Genomic DNA, 14,204 nt, shown 5'->3' with positions numbered 1-14,204 from the left:
ACGTACTGTACAATGCGAACATTCGGTGCAACTAGGCATACCCTACGAAGCTCATAAGCACTGTTCCAGTACACAAATCTGCAAAATCTCCCATAAAGTTCTATATAGCCCCCCATTATTGTAATGTTCAACGATCCCGTGTAGCAGCGTCTGCGCAGATGGAGAACCAAGACCAGCAGCCAAACCTCTGTACTAATGGCTGCGGCTTCTTCGGCTCTCCGTCCAACGGCGGAATGTGCTCCAAATGCTACAAACTCCACCACCCCCAACCGCCACCAGTCAACGCCTTCGTTCCCTTGGCGGCGCGGTCGTCGCGCAATCGCCTGAATATCAACGCTACCACACACCCTCCGGTGGCACCTCCTGTTATCGATGTACCGCCGGATAAAACCCCGGAAACCGTCCGACCACCTGATCTCATGCCGCTAGAAACCAACGGCGAAGAAAGTGAAAATATCAACCAATCCATAGACGCGCCCAATAACAAAGAGGCCTCGTCGCGGTCATCCAGTAACGAGTCTCGGACAGGACCAGGCCGATCGATCAATCGGTGCAAAGAATGCAATAAGCGTGTGGGGTTGACTGGGGTAACATGCCGATGCGGCGGATTATTCTGTGCCATACATCGTTATCATGATGCGCATAAATGCCCGTTTGATTACCGTTCTTTGGGAACAGAAGAAATTCGTAAGAATAATCCCGTCGTGAGAGGCGATAAAATAAAAAAATTGTGAACTGTGATTTTTTTGTCGGATTATCCACTACGTTTGTCATTTTTATTTGTTTAATTCGTCGAATAACCTATGAGAAAATGTGGTGCTTAAGAATCGCGTTGGGACTGATCTTTCCGGAAAACTGTGATATTGCGAGCGCTGGTGCGCGTTTTTGTATGATTGTCTTTCTTTTAATTGAAATTTAAGGAAGGATTCCTATTGTTGCGATATAACCATTAATTTAGCATTCAGCTGAAAGGTACTGTATCAAAAATTAAACAATAAAGGTCATGGTCGCACATTTGCTCCGGTAATAAGTTGCCATTTTTTGGTAACCCAGCATGCTGCAATGGAAATTTTTGCTGTCGTCAGTATCGTTACGCTCCATGTGATTGGTTACAGTTCATCTAAACCGGCTACAATAAACTACAGGCATGACGTTCACACGTACATGGATGTGCCTGATTTGCAGTACCATTTTGGTAGCGCAGATATAGCAAGTGTACCAAACTATGATGTAATCACTCCGCAGTTTCACCCCGCATATCGCGACTTTCCTGTTCATGTCCGTGACCCGACTTGGGTGTACCCGGCGGAATTAGAACTCTACTTAGACGCTTTTGATACCAGACACAGAGTCCAAGCTGTCCGTAATGACTATTTGTTTGATCCAAATTTAACGGTTACGTACTATAAATCGGATAAATCATCTGGAGCCATTTTTAAGCCATCTGCCTCGCAGCTGCAAAGATTTTACTTGACGCGCGTGACACCCGTTAATAATGCATTCGATATACCAAACTCTGAAACCAACGGAGCATTGGCCTTTTCTCCAGACGGGATGCAGGGAATTTTTGAGGCATCCAATCGATTATTACGCATTGTACCGCTCCGACCAAGGTTCAAGGAGAAATTTAAGCAAACATTCGACGTCCATCTTGAGAAAGAGACGGAAAATGCCGGTACGCACATCATTTATGAGTTGTCTAAAGCGGAAACCGGTGACGAAAATCATGAATTTGATGTGTCCTCGAGGAGGAATACCAACCGGAGAAAATCGTACTCGGGAATTCGAGCGTCTTTAAAGATGGCTGTAATAGCGGACCACACCGTGTATCAGACAATGGTGGACTGGCAGTTTATGAAGCCGGAGAACCAGTTATTTCTCGTGTTGGCATTCTATAATGAAGTCCAAGCGATGTACCGCGAGAGAGTTCTGCGTCGGCAGGTCCGACTACACATAACCCTAAAATCCGTTGGGTTTTTTCAATCCCCACAGAACGACCTCGGTGCTGATCCGCACGCTGAGCAGTACTTGAAGAACCTCTGTGAAGGACCTTATAATCATGAAGATTACGACCATGTACAAGCCCTAACTTATCTGGATATTTATGATAAGAACAAGAAAAGAAAGAGAAGAGAGATGGAGTTCGATCAGATAACGTTGCCAGAAGCCAAACGCAATGACCGAATACGAGGGTGGCGACCAACGCACACTGATCCACGATCGATCCCGGAAACCCATAAGGCCTACGATACGATTGGGTTAGCTTGGGTAAATTATGAACTGCTGAGTGATCATAATTATTCTTTTTGTTGTATGTCCTGGGTGGGTTAGATAGGGTCAACATGCAACCAACGCAGACATTGTTCACTAGTGGAAATGAATTCACCAATGGCGAGCCTGTCCGGTGCCCATGAACTGGGTCACTCGCTGGGAATGCACCATGAGGAGCAGCTGAAGGAGTGCCGGTATAATCCCAAGGATCCTGATCGAAGTTCCTTCATGTCGTCCCATTCCAGCGGTGGTAACCCGTGGGCCACTAAAGGCACATTACCGAGTTTGACACGTTGTACAACACAGGAGCTGATTAAAGCGCTGAACGGAGCCAACCGCTGTTTGGTTCGCTCTCAAAAAGACAAAATCGAACGCCAGTTCTCATTTAAGACGCACTTTTTAGGTAAGAGCGGTTTTTAGGTTCCCAAGAAGAGAACGGAATTTGCCCGGCCTTAATAAAGAATACAACATTCGGAAAAGCGTGTTTGTTTATCTTTTTCAGGCGTTATTGTTCGCAATCCTCTGGATGCTACCGACCTGTGTCGTCTGCTGCTGGGGCCGGTATGGATGACCTTTAAGAAGGTGCGCAAAAACCAAATACAGAAAATTTATTCCCCGCCAACGGAAACCGGAGATGCACTCTGCAGATCGCTCGACTGCAAAGTAGTAGGCGTGGATAATCCGTCCAGGCAGTTTGGCGTCAAATTCGGACCCGCTATGGCCGGCACTGCGTGTTCGCCAAATAAGGACAAAATCTGCTATAATTTTAAGTGCATTGATAAAGATGCGATTGGAAAGCTTGACTAGCCTTTCAGTACTGTAATTTGGTAATGATATATCTGTTTGGTAACGTTTGGTTTTGGTATTGTACAGTGAGTTGTGCACTCTTTCTGTATTTTTACATTAACGTGGTTATGCTCACACTTGCTCATTTTGCTCCTTGTCACGGTGCGCAGAATTAAAATCGATATTCGTACTCGTATTAATAATTATTGAAAAAAATATATAAACAAAATGGAAAAACTAAAATCGAAAAGCTTTATGGAAAAAATGTTCATATCGCTGCGAGTACGAAAAATATTGTAGTATTATATTCAAGTTTTTGTTGTTCCTTTAAATCCTGAATACCACGGTTAACAGAATAAAAAGTAATTATGACCCGCATGACCAAGTTTGTGGACCTATTGCGGTCCTACTGAACCACAGCAGCACAAACCACAGTATGCGCTGTAGGTATTTACGATAAGTACTTACTGTACTTATTCGAAGCGAATAACGTTTATCCCGTTATAAAAGGATGTCTTGTTGTTGTTGCATAAATCTACAGCGTAGTCGTCTATATTCGAATGCACAAAATAAGTACTTCGTGTTTAGCGCTGTTGTTGCCAGGAAGACTATGGCCAGATCAGGAGGACGTTTAGCTGTTGTGCGCGTCGTAAAATGTACGTGACTGCAGAGACAATGTACACAGCCAGTTAACAGTGTTTGTAAAAGCGTCAACATTCGCACACAAAGCCAATAAGAGAACGGAACTGGCCCGGCATGAATCAATATCCGCGACTAGATTTATGTACTATTAGTAACGGCTATTACGGGTCGGGAGATGCACCGTCAGATAATTCAGATGCGGAACAGGAGCCCCTGCCGTACTTTTCCCCGCTGTCGAACGGCGGCCGACTGACCCCGTGCAGTTCCAACTCGCAAGAACTCTACAACATCCACGATCCATACGGGGCTCCAGCCGAGAACCAACAGAGCCTACCATCCTCCCAACAACCCGACCAAGAAGCGTATCAGTCATACCTTCAGCGGTTTCGTCTTGATTGCCCACGAGGCATCCGCTTGAACGCGGCCTGGACGTACTGGTACATCATCACGGAAAAAGGCGAGGCAGATTGGAAGGAGAACATGAAGCCCATGTGCACATTTGATTATAAGGAACAGTTCTGGGGAATGTGGAACACTATTAAACCGCCGTCGGAGTTGCCAGCCAAGCGCGAGATGGCATTGTTCCGCGGAGGATTCGGCCGGCGTCCAGTGTGGCCGGACTGGAACGATGCCGAAAACATAGATGGCGGTAATTGCATGTCGGTTTTTGCTGATTGGCACAAATTTTGGTTGCTTTTGTTTATAGGCAGATGGAAAATTATATTTAAGGTCAACGAGCTCCCGCAGATTGTGGACAACTTTTGGCGGGATCTAATGGTACACTGCATTGAGGAACGATGGGTACCGTATTCAGGGTTCATTAACGGAGTGTCCATAACCGTTAAAGGACAGTTTTATCGAATCTACGTGTGGCTGTGCACAACGCGACCCGCCTATGTGGAGTTCGTTCGGGATCGCATAAAGGAGCTTTTAAAAGACATTCCATGTGTTCAGATTGATTACTTAACAGGGACTGGCGACCGGAATCGGCCAGCCCAAGATATTTCGAAACTACAGACTCTTAATGTAAACTTGCCAGATCGATTGCATTCGGTGCCCTTTGAACCTCCGCACCAAAGACCGATGTGAGTGGCATTGCTGGGTCGGCTCATTAATATTGTCATTCACTCAAGTTACTGTATGTGTTTTTAACGTTTTATTTTTTGCCCGCTGTGAAATAAACGTCATAGTATTGCTTTTTTGGCTTACGAATACTGTTGGTCCTCTGCATTTTATCACATTACAGCAGCGAAGTACAGTTTCGTTGTAATGTGCATGAATATTTACACCATATTCCTGCACACTACAACGATACGTAGTGTATTACACTATATTTAGCTTTCTTGGCATTCGCTCGGTTATATATTCATATTTTAGCTAACATCGAGAAGAGGAATTTATTTCCGAAACCGATGGTAAAGAGCGCACTATTAACACCACTGACAGGCCACCGACTAATAATAAAACTCGTACTGAAACCTTTGGAACTAGTACTAGTACTGTATTGTAGTACAACAGCCCAATAATTATATTGCGCTACTACTTGGCTGTGGTAGTACTGCTATGGTACACTGATCCCGAATGCCACTAGCATGTAAAATTAATTAACGTGATGACTCCAACAAGTAAGTATGTCATTGATGTGAATTATAACCGTAATTTTAACTGCTCTATGGAAAGATAAGTAGTTGTAGCACGCGCTCTAAACTTCGGTTTATTGTGAGCGATTATGTTTTCTTCATCTGGCATTAGCTATTAGCCATTAGAAATGTAAATTTGTGCTGTAAACAGTCAGTCAGGCCTTAGGTTTAGTGTTAAGTTTGTTCAGTGCCCTTTCCACTCCCTCGAAATGAAGTATCCTCAAGTTTTCTAAGGTCCCGGCTCTTTTCAGCATATAAAGGGCTGCGTTCAAACTTTCCAGGATTTCTGGCTCTAAAAAACAAAAGCATTTTTATAATACCTAGGTTTTATGAGACAATTCAATCAGCGTTCAAATAAATTGTTTTTGGATGTCTAGTATAATTACCTACATTCAAGCACGCTAAAAAAGCAACTTACTGTTTTTTGCTACGCCAAAATGGGTAATAACCGTTTCCAGTTTTTTAGTGATGCGTAGATTCGGATACTTTTTCATGACTTTGTTGAAGAACGGATACCGTCCAAGAAAAAAAGCCTTTTTGTTATTAACGGCTTCCAGTCCAGCTGGGACAGAAGGTACGGCTTGGCTCAGCTGTCTCATTGTCGGAGTGAACACGTTAGTGTGACGCTGAATTCAAACGCAGTTTAATTAGAGGGCTTTTCTGGCCAAAGTATTATTTTTGTCCTCCATTTGGTAATTTTATCAATTTGGTACCTCCATAATATCTTTCGCATCTGTTCCGTTTAAGTACAGTAATGTGTCTGTGGAATTGAGATCCTTATGGTACACGAGCACATTGCTGGTATTCATAACCGGTATAGTAAAGGTCATGGATTTGTTCAGTTCCGCGGTAGGCTCAACAAAGGCAAGGAAGACATCAGAATTCTGAATAAAAAGAAGAGAAAGGTTCAGTACAGAAGATACAGTGGGGAAGGAACATATCTGTAGTTGCATCTAACTGCTTCTAAAAATCATGACGCACTCCGTTAAGTATGTCGCGAACAGCCTGGCCAAAATTGGAAGCAACCCTAATCGGGTATTTTAGCGTGATTAGTTTAGTGTTGTCCAATGCATCCCACAGATCTGGAATGTATCCGGTTGGGTCAGTATCCGAAGTCCGGTTGAGCAAGTGCGGTAACTGCAGCCATGAAGATCAGTTCAAATCCAAACTACCATTAAAACTGAATCTCTAGCATACATCGACGGTAACCATCCGAACTGGTGTTCCTTCGTCCTGAGCCATAACATGCGCAATCATAAACGCCGCTACAGGAGCGGTAAAGAAACTACACATCCACATTGTAGTAGTGTGAGACGAAGTGTTTTAGCAAATGAAAAATGGCGCACACTGCAACAATGGCAGTGAAACATTGATTAATGTATCGGTTGAACGATTTCAGCGAAAGAATTTACGGTAATCTATGTTTTAACTTATTGCAAAATTGCCGGTTTTGCTAATTTTGTGCTAGAAACTCACGAATAAGCTTTTGTGTCAATGTCGACCCTGGATTTGAAATGCGGTATGTGGTGCGGTCCCATGCGATCGCCGGAATTAATAGAATTTATTCATGCTGCGGTAAGCTTTAACCGATAAATTTATGGCTAAATCACCATTCAATCCCAAGTGTTTTGTTGACGCCTCATTATCCACCTCAAACTTCGGCTGTTTGGGAAACTTGAGTTTATACAATTCTGTGTGAATTTTTTATTCAGCTATCGGTAAAAGAAACGTTGAGAGTAATGAACTGAGAATAATGAACTGTAAACTGTCCACTAGGGAAGTGCCGCTAATCGGTTGGCTGCCAATATGCTGCGCAGTATACGCGCATCCCCCTATTACAGGAAGCCCTTAAGCCGTGTTTAGCAAATCCACAATGTAATGGCTAATTGAGGACCACCAAATCAACCAATGTAATATTGTACCTGGAATATATACGGCTACTTTGTACACAAAAGTTGAATAAGCAGATCAGCAAATAATACGCATACTTCCAAGTATACAACATGTTTACATAACTGTAATATGTACGCATCGGCCAGTTATTTGTTTAGCGCTTCTGAATCAAATAACCGCTGATATGATCAAGTCGCAACCTATTTTGTGTGCAAAATTTAAAAAGATAAGCAAAAGGGAATTAGTTCATCCAGAAAAGTATAAAAATTAATCATATCACGCAAAACTGGCAAAAAGTCAGTGCTGGGAGATACACTTTCAAATGCTATTGGGGTTTACTTCGTTAAGCACCAAAACAGTAGTCAGCGTACAAAGGAAGTTTTGCTATTTACCAGCTGTTCCCAGCAGCATTGATCATTCAAAAGGATTTTAGTTAAACATGGACTGACATTTACAAGCGGTGATGAAGTGCTGGTCAAACAACAACCTTGTGCTGGTACCCTCTGGCAGTTAAAACTATATAGATACTGCGAGCTAGGTACCATAAAGTTCACTATCGTAATAGGGCACATTCGGAAATTAGTTTACCGTTTTCGTTCACAGCTTATGCAAGCTTTGCAAACTGTATTAGTCTGTACATACTTCTATACTAGTTTGCTAGTAATTCCGTTTTCTGGGCATGGTTTCTGGCGCTGTAAGGCTGTAGCCCCGAAGTTATTATCAGTTGTGATATAATTATTATTGGAATTTCTTGAAATTTGGGCCTAGTAATGTATCATGCCTACAGCACCACATCCACATCTGGCCCAACTGTACAAAGCCGGAAATCTAGTAAGGACACCAGAAAGTCGTCTCGAAGCACTGTGGATATTGATGCGTCGGATCTGGGATCAGCAGGAGGATCAACCATAAATTTTTTAAGTGGACTGAAAAGAGCAATTTTTGGAGCAATTGCCGACGACGGTAATCATGTTTAAATAACTGACTTGCTTATTTCCTTTCTGTTCTCTAGGCGTCAGGTGGCTATTAAATATACCAAGGGTAGCTACTTTATATTGCTTTGTAATTATAACATTATGATTGCCAAAAAATATTGCGTTTTCCGGTTTTTGTTTTCTGTGGCCGCTGAAATTTTGTTCTAGGGACTTACAATCTTAACTTATTGTTAATTATCTGATTATTGTTAGTCATTACTTATCCCTCATTTCTATATACCAGTATAAGTTGCACTGGGAGTTAACTTTACCTTATACAAAATTTAGCGCTTTGTTATCGGTTTTGAAAATTTGGTAGATCTCAGATTAACATAATTATGTGGTACGTATCAGACATTTTTCTCGACTTAGTGCAACTGCTGTCCTACTTCGACTGTGTGTATTATGAGTCCCTGACATAAAGCAAAGCGTAGCTGTGATGCTGGCAGATGTCTGATGTGGTACAGTATGACTTCGAGTGAAATGCGCGATCCGAATGGAGTAGTTTCAAAAGTTCACGTTATAATATTATGCTTCGTCGTCCACTGCGTTTTGTCCGTATGTCCGTTACATAAAAAAATATCTGAGTCTCACAACGAAACGGCCGCAGCGCCGACATCATACAAGCGAAAGCTATAAGTAATCGCGATGGTTACGGACTTACGGTGGTTGAGAGTCATTTCCTGCTACAATAGCTGTCCGCTAAAACTGTGGTACATTTACTCGGTACGTACGCTTTAACGCTTCTGTTGATATATCAGTAGAAGTATTTATAATTATGCAAGCTCGCATCGGCTTGCGCTATGATAGTTTAGAAAACTGACGTGCAATGTACATGTAAGCTGACTAGCCCAGCTGATTGTAATAATTATCATTGGCCGGTTGTTACCAGCTATCAATTACATCACTGTTCCGTAGTTGTCGTCAAGAGTGCGATCCAGAACTCCCCACTTGAACAAATCGCGCGGCATGTCAGCCAATAACATATGTCAAATATTTCTCACATCCATACTTTCCCACATCCTAAATAATGTAAAATGCTCGTGAAAATGATACCTTCTGTGCTGAGCGCGGCAACGCATCATCATTCATAATCAATACACTCTACGCAAGTTTATACAGACATGGCAAGTGTCTTAAGACCAGTTGGCGGGATAAGTGCAAACAGGCATGTATCATTGTGATGTTGTAGTCCGTATGACTCTCGATTACTTAATATTTACGTAGTCATTCTTTAAACAGCTGAGGCACTATCGGAGGAATACAAAAATGATTCCTAGGAACACAGTTGGTTTTAAAAAAAAGCGGCGTAAATTGTACTGGTATGGAAATGCCATTTGTCTGCTCTTGAGATGAACGCTCTATCGTCCATTCGTTCGGCAATTACAAGCTTCTCGTTTCGAAAGCGTGAGTGCGTTGTTTTGTATAGATAGCAAAGATTTTGTTTATCTGGCGATAATTTGACCATTAATATGAGAATTTATAAGCGACGTGATCGGCTTAACACTGTATTTATATCTGGGTAAATTTACGCTGATCCAGCTTTCCGATGTTTATAATGAGAGATTTATTTCATTACGTGCTTTAAAAAATAGGCAAAAATGCGCTCTAGCTAGTGATAAGTTAGAAGCTGTGTGATTTACTTTTGGGGTGTAATTTATTTATTTTTGGTTTTGTGCAACATGCCTCTCTCTTATTTGCTAACTCCAATACGACTTTTTACAAAATGTGTTCCTTGTAAGCTAAGCATTTGTGTCGGCCTATTTGGGAATACCATATTACGCACTTCTTAAGATGTCTAGATTGTTCGAAGACTGTTTTTTTCCAGATGCCGACCTTGACGATGTCGACCAGCCACCCGATCGGTATGTGCCAGAAAGCTTGGAGTACTTATGCAGCATTACGAAGTACAGCCGCAACGAGATCCAGCTGATTTATCGCGGATTCAAACAAGAATGTCCTACTGGATTAATAACAGAGGATAAATTTAAAGATCTGTATTCGCAGTTTTTTCCATTAGGAGGCAGGTCAACTTTCTGATGCAATATACAGACTTCCGATGTTGAAGCCTCCTCGTGTTGTTCATACAGATGCAAGGAATTTTGCCGGTTATGTATTTGGAACGTTGGATACCGGCAGATGTGGCTGTATTACGTTTGCCCACTTTTTAGTGGCCATGTCGGTGTTGACCAGGGGGAACATTGATGAGAAGCTGACCTGGGTCTTCAAGCTGTATGATTTAAACGGCAACGGCTACGTTTCGCCGGGAGAAATGTCGGCTATCTTGACGTCAGTGTACGACATGATCGGGCAGCACACCATGCCAGCCATGCAGAAAAGTACCGTGGAGGATCATGTGTACCGCATATTTCGGGTATATTTATATAAATTATACGTTAAACGTACTTATTAATTTTAAGCATTTAACAGCAATGGTATTACAGCATGTTGCATGAACGGTGTGTAATACTGTAAGCGTCACAGTGCATGCATACGCCGCGTGTACTGATTGGTGAAGGCCACAGCCACTGTAATTAATAGCCACGTACCGTAATAAAACGATGATTATTAATTCTAATAACTTAAAGTGGCACGTTTTAACTGCTTTGATCCGACGATTGGCCATGTAAGTTGGAAACTGACTTATCGCGCTCTTCCCATGGTTTAGTGTAAAGTTAACGGTTTGGGTGTTGGTCAGTTGGCCATTGAGTTATTTATTAAACGATTCCGTAGCAGATATTATTATATATGTTATGTATAATATACAGTGTACTAGATAGTAGATAATATTATGTCGTAAGAACTGTTCTTAAGAAGTAACGTATTTGTTATAATGTGAACTGCTCAGTAACAAGACGCAGTTAATGCTGTAATCGTATAAATAACAGATAATAATACATTCTGTAGTAAATTTATGCATGTACGCAAGTAATACAACATATAGGATAATTTAAGTTTTCCGAAGATTAAAGGCTACCAATAGGTAATCTTCTTCTTTCCTAGAGGATGGACCTCAATGGAGATGGATTTATTACTATTGAAGAATTTAAAACGGTTTGCACTCGAGTAAGTTGCATAATAAACGCAATGTACAATACATGGTGAACACATTATATACTCATTGTTTTCTCTGCTGTAGTAATCGAACTTACTTGTGATTTGTGAGACCATCAAAAGTACTTTCATGCTGCACGATAAACTTTTCTCATAATATGTTTCACTTATTTACAGGATCCAGAGATGTGTCGATATTTTGGAGCAATGTTCGATAGTCGTTTGTAGTTATTTATTTGGCTTAGTCGTCACGCTGACGAAATTATTTCTTTCAATAAAAGATACTATTTTCTTTATCGAGAAAGCTACTGATGCGGCGTAAAATTTTAAAAAGCATGATTTGGGTCGTTCGCCATAATATTAGAAGCACTTTTTTTTAAAATTTGTTCTGTAGTACAATCCCTATCAGCGCAGCAGCATTAACAAAACAAAAAATCACCCTTATCACTGATATTAGGTATGTGGGCTTCTCCGCCATATAAAAATTTCTTTGATTCAAAATCATGTTATAATCTCTAGGTCCCGATTGTAGAAACATCATTGCGACTCGTTACTTCTTTTTCTTTGGTTTATCTGCTGGATAGAAGTATAGAAGTTAAACCTGATAAATTAATGCAGAATCAACTCTGAAGTATCAAGTATGTAGGTACAAGTTTGCAATAATCTGCGCATTGGACCCTAAATTAACGGATCCGGGCAATGGGCACGCTTGTGATGCAAAACTAACAAGTGCCATCAATTTTATTTACGAGTTAGGTTGGTTTTTAGCTGATCAGGTGTACATCGAGCTGCGATTTTGTTACAAGCGAACTGCATCTGTACGCAATAATTTTTATGCATTTACTGAGTGAGACATTTGGCAATGGCGGCGCAATCTGCCGCCGATTACTTTGTGCCGATTTGGTATAGCGCCACTGCAGCCGCTGTCTGCATAAGCAGCTACAGTGACGTTGTTGCTAATCAATCACAAAAAAAAAACAGAAATTACGGAGAAGCAGTGCACTCGAAGACATACGAAAATTAACAACAGATTTTTATGACGTTTTCGTCTCGGGCGCAGTTTGAATTTGTAAGACGCCATTGCTGTTAGTGTTTGTCGCTTAACATGTCATCAGAGAAAATAATGTCGCTACCCAGTGTCTCCGATACATACCCGCCGCGGGTGGATTTTACAATGACACCTTTGGCTTTTGGACTCCGCGCGGTTCCACTTTTAGTAAGTTCACCTCAACACTCAGTTATAAGTGTTGCGGGTTACTGCATTAACGTAACCATCGACTATCAAATCTTATTTCAAGATGAAAGAAATGCAGTTTGGCGAAGTCATTGTCCGGCGACGAGCTTTGAATTCTCTGGCCATGTATCTGTGTGATCCCCGTCACGTACAGGAATGTCTTGATCAGGGCAAGATCTGTTTGGCCACCAGCTAAGCCTAAGCTGTATAACTCATGAGGAATATAACCCTGCGCATCAACTAAGTACACCAGTTTGTGTCCAGGAGTTATACGGATTCTGAATGGCCGGTTGCGTGAACAGGACTATCTGGTTCGAGAACGAACCACTGCGTGTCTCCAGTTACTGTCTCGTATGTCGGCAGCAATATTAATCTACTTGTCACCACAGTCTACCACCATAAGTAACTTAATAATCTGCTTGAACACCCAGAATACGAGAGAGGATGTGACACCATCATACTGGAAGATGTTGTGGATGTGCTGCGCTACCGGATCGATGACGAGGAAACTGATGTGCGAGTCAACGTTTATAGCGTATTTCGTAAATTGTCTACAAACATTAAAGGTTAGTGGGAGAAATTACTTCACTTTTTGTTCGAGTATATGACAGGTTCAGAATGATGTAGCATTTTGGCGACAATAACTTTTTTTGCAGGAGCATTTGAAATCGCTAACTACAATCTGGTCGTTGAGTTCGTTGCAAAAGTTCATAACGAAGTACCCGAAGTGCAAAAGGTTTTGTTGGAAATTCTGCATAACATTATGGATCACAGTCTGATTCGACAAGACATCTTAAAGACTCCAGCGGTTCAGTATTTCACCGAATTCCTCCAAAATCCCGATGTGGAAATCCAAGAACGAGCCGCTCGATGTTTAGGGGACGTTGCGCAAGAAACAGAAGGCAAGATCCAGGCTAACCGCACCGGTACCGTAGAACAGCTTGTCGCAATGCTATTGGAGGAACCAACCGGATGCCTTGCAGCAGTCACCTATGCTTTAATGATGTGGGAGAGATTTAGCTTCTCAGTCAGCAGAAGCGTGCTGTGTATCGATGTCTTACTTTCAGGATCTTAGTGGACATTGAAGCGCGCTACCGAGCACTGAAGCATTCATCGGATTTGCTGCTGCGGCTAATTAAGGTTGCCCGTAATCCTACCTTGGAGGTGGCGATTAATGCATTAAAGTGTGCGACACTCTTAGCGGAAACGCCGGAAAGACGCGCTTTATACACTGCAGAGCTGGCAACTGTGGAGGATCTCAACACAGTGCCCGAGCCGCTGTTGAAACAAGCCATCAAGACTTTCGTTGAGGTTGTCACGTGGAAGCCATAATTACTCAAATCCTTACAGTGCGATTCAACCGCATGTCTGTTGATTTTTCAGAATAATGATTGAGTTTGAGTATATAAAGTTCAGTAATTACCTATAATATGAAGACTTAATAAATATCGCCCCACGAAGAAAAATTGAATAGTGACCATTCTATGACGTCATTTCTGACTTTAAGATTGATTACTGAGAAACGTTTACTAGTATTCCAGGATACTATTAAGTTTGCCGCTCTGGGATGGGAAAGTGCTGGCGTTTTGTCTGGGAATACGTAAGTAGTAAGTAGCCAAGTAAAGATCTGTCAGTAATCCCATCAGCGCGATGATAAGGTGCCACATTGTCACTTCGGCGAAATCCCCCGAGGGCATTGGATTGCTGTCT

General features: G+C 41.9%; 5 protein-coding genes across 10 annotated transcripts; 4 read left to right on the top strand and 1 right to left on the bottom strand.

Moving 5' to 3' along the window:
* The first annotated feature begins 12 nt into the window (after positions 1–12).
* On the top strand, positions 13–836 carry LOC129590279 (uncharacterized). Its single transcript, XM_055485432.1, has one exon. The coding sequence runs from the start codon at positions 159–161 to the stop codon at positions 732–734; it is 576 nt and encodes a 191-aa protein (XP_055341407.1). The 5' UTR covers positions 13–158; the 3' UTR covers positions 735–836.
* A 226-nt stretch (positions 837–1,062) lies between these two features.
* LOC129590277 (A disintegrin and metalloproteinase with thrombospondin motifs 19-like) lies at positions 1,063–3,247 on the top strand. The gene is made up of 3 exons (XM_055485428.1): positions 1,063–2,268; positions 2,332–2,674; positions 2,774–3,247. Exons 1-3 carry the CDS (start codon positions 1,063–1,065, stop codon positions 3,076–3,078), a joined length of 1,854 nt encoding a protein of 617 aa, XP_055341403.1. The 3' UTR covers positions 3,079–3,247.
* A 407-nt stretch (positions 3,248–3,654) lies between these two features.
* LOC129590173 (uncharacterized) lies at positions 3,655–6,078 on the top strand. 2 transcript variants are annotated; one of them, XM_055485234.1, is made up of 3 exons: positions 3,655–4,348; positions 4,406–4,784; positions 5,806–6,078. In XM_055485234.1, exons 1-3 carry the CDS (start codon positions 3,814–3,816, stop codon positions 5,813–5,815), a joined length of 924 nt encoding a protein of 307 aa, XP_055341209.1. In that variant the 5' UTR covers positions 3,655–3,813; the 3' UTR covers positions 5,816–6,078. The 2 variants fall into 2 exon arrangements, with proteins under 2 accessions (XP_055341209.1, XP_055341210.1); XM_055485235.1 differs by lacking the exon at positions 5,806–6,078 and adding an exon at positions 5,077–5,095.
* On the bottom strand, positions 5,400–6,758 carry LOC129590174 (uncharacterized). Its single transcript, XM_055485236.1, has 5 exons — positions 6,537–6,758; positions 6,321–6,476; positions 6,053–6,223; positions 5,758–5,965; positions 5,400–5,631 (listed from the first exon to the last, which is right to left on the bottom strand). Exons 1-5 carry the CDS (start codon positions 6,636–6,638, stop codon positions 5,495–5,497), a joined length of 774 nt encoding a protein of 257 aa, XP_055341211.1. The 5' UTR covers positions 6,639–6,758; the 3' UTR covers positions 5,400–5,494.
* A 1,075-nt stretch (positions 6,759–7,833) lies between these two features.
* Positions 7,834–14,029, top strand: LOC129590175 (calsenilin-like). 5 transcript variants are annotated; one of them, XM_055485240.1, is made up of 8 exons: positions 7,834–7,945; positions 8,001–8,195; positions 10,035–10,229; positions 10,297–10,580; positions 11,210–11,272; positions 11,438–12,476; positions 12,559–12,845; positions 12,926–12,986. In XM_055485240.1, the coding sequence occupies exons 2-6, from the start codon at positions 8,003–8,005 to the stop codon at positions 11,486–11,488; spliced, it is 786 nt and encodes a 261-aa protein (XP_055341215.1). In that variant the 5' UTR covers positions 7,834–7,945; positions 8,001–8,002; the 3' UTR covers positions 11,489–12,476; positions 12,559–12,845; positions 12,926–12,986. The 5 variants fall into 5 exon arrangements, with proteins under 5 accessions (XP_055341215.1, XP_055341214.1, XP_055341216.1 ...); XM_055485239.1 differs by having other exon boundaries at positions 7,847–8,195; XM_055485241.1 differs by lacking the exon at positions 12,926–12,986 and having other exon boundaries at positions 7,847–8,195; positions 12,559–12,699; positions 12,759–12,845.
* Positions 14,030–14,204: the final 175 nt, after the last annotated feature.

Source organism: Paramacrobiotus metropolitanus, unplaced genomic scaffold, assembly GCF_019649055.1.
Source record: "Paramacrobiotus metropolitanus isolate TYO unplaced genomic scaffold, Prichtersi_v1.0 Parri_scaffold0000039, whole genome shotgun sequence".
In the NCBI taxonomy this organism is placed as follows: Eukaryota; Metazoa; Tardigrada; class Eutardigrada; order Parachela; family Macrobiotidae; genus Paramacrobiotus; species Paramacrobiotus metropolitanus.
This window is presented reverse-complemented; position numbering and strand designations above follow the sequence as displayed.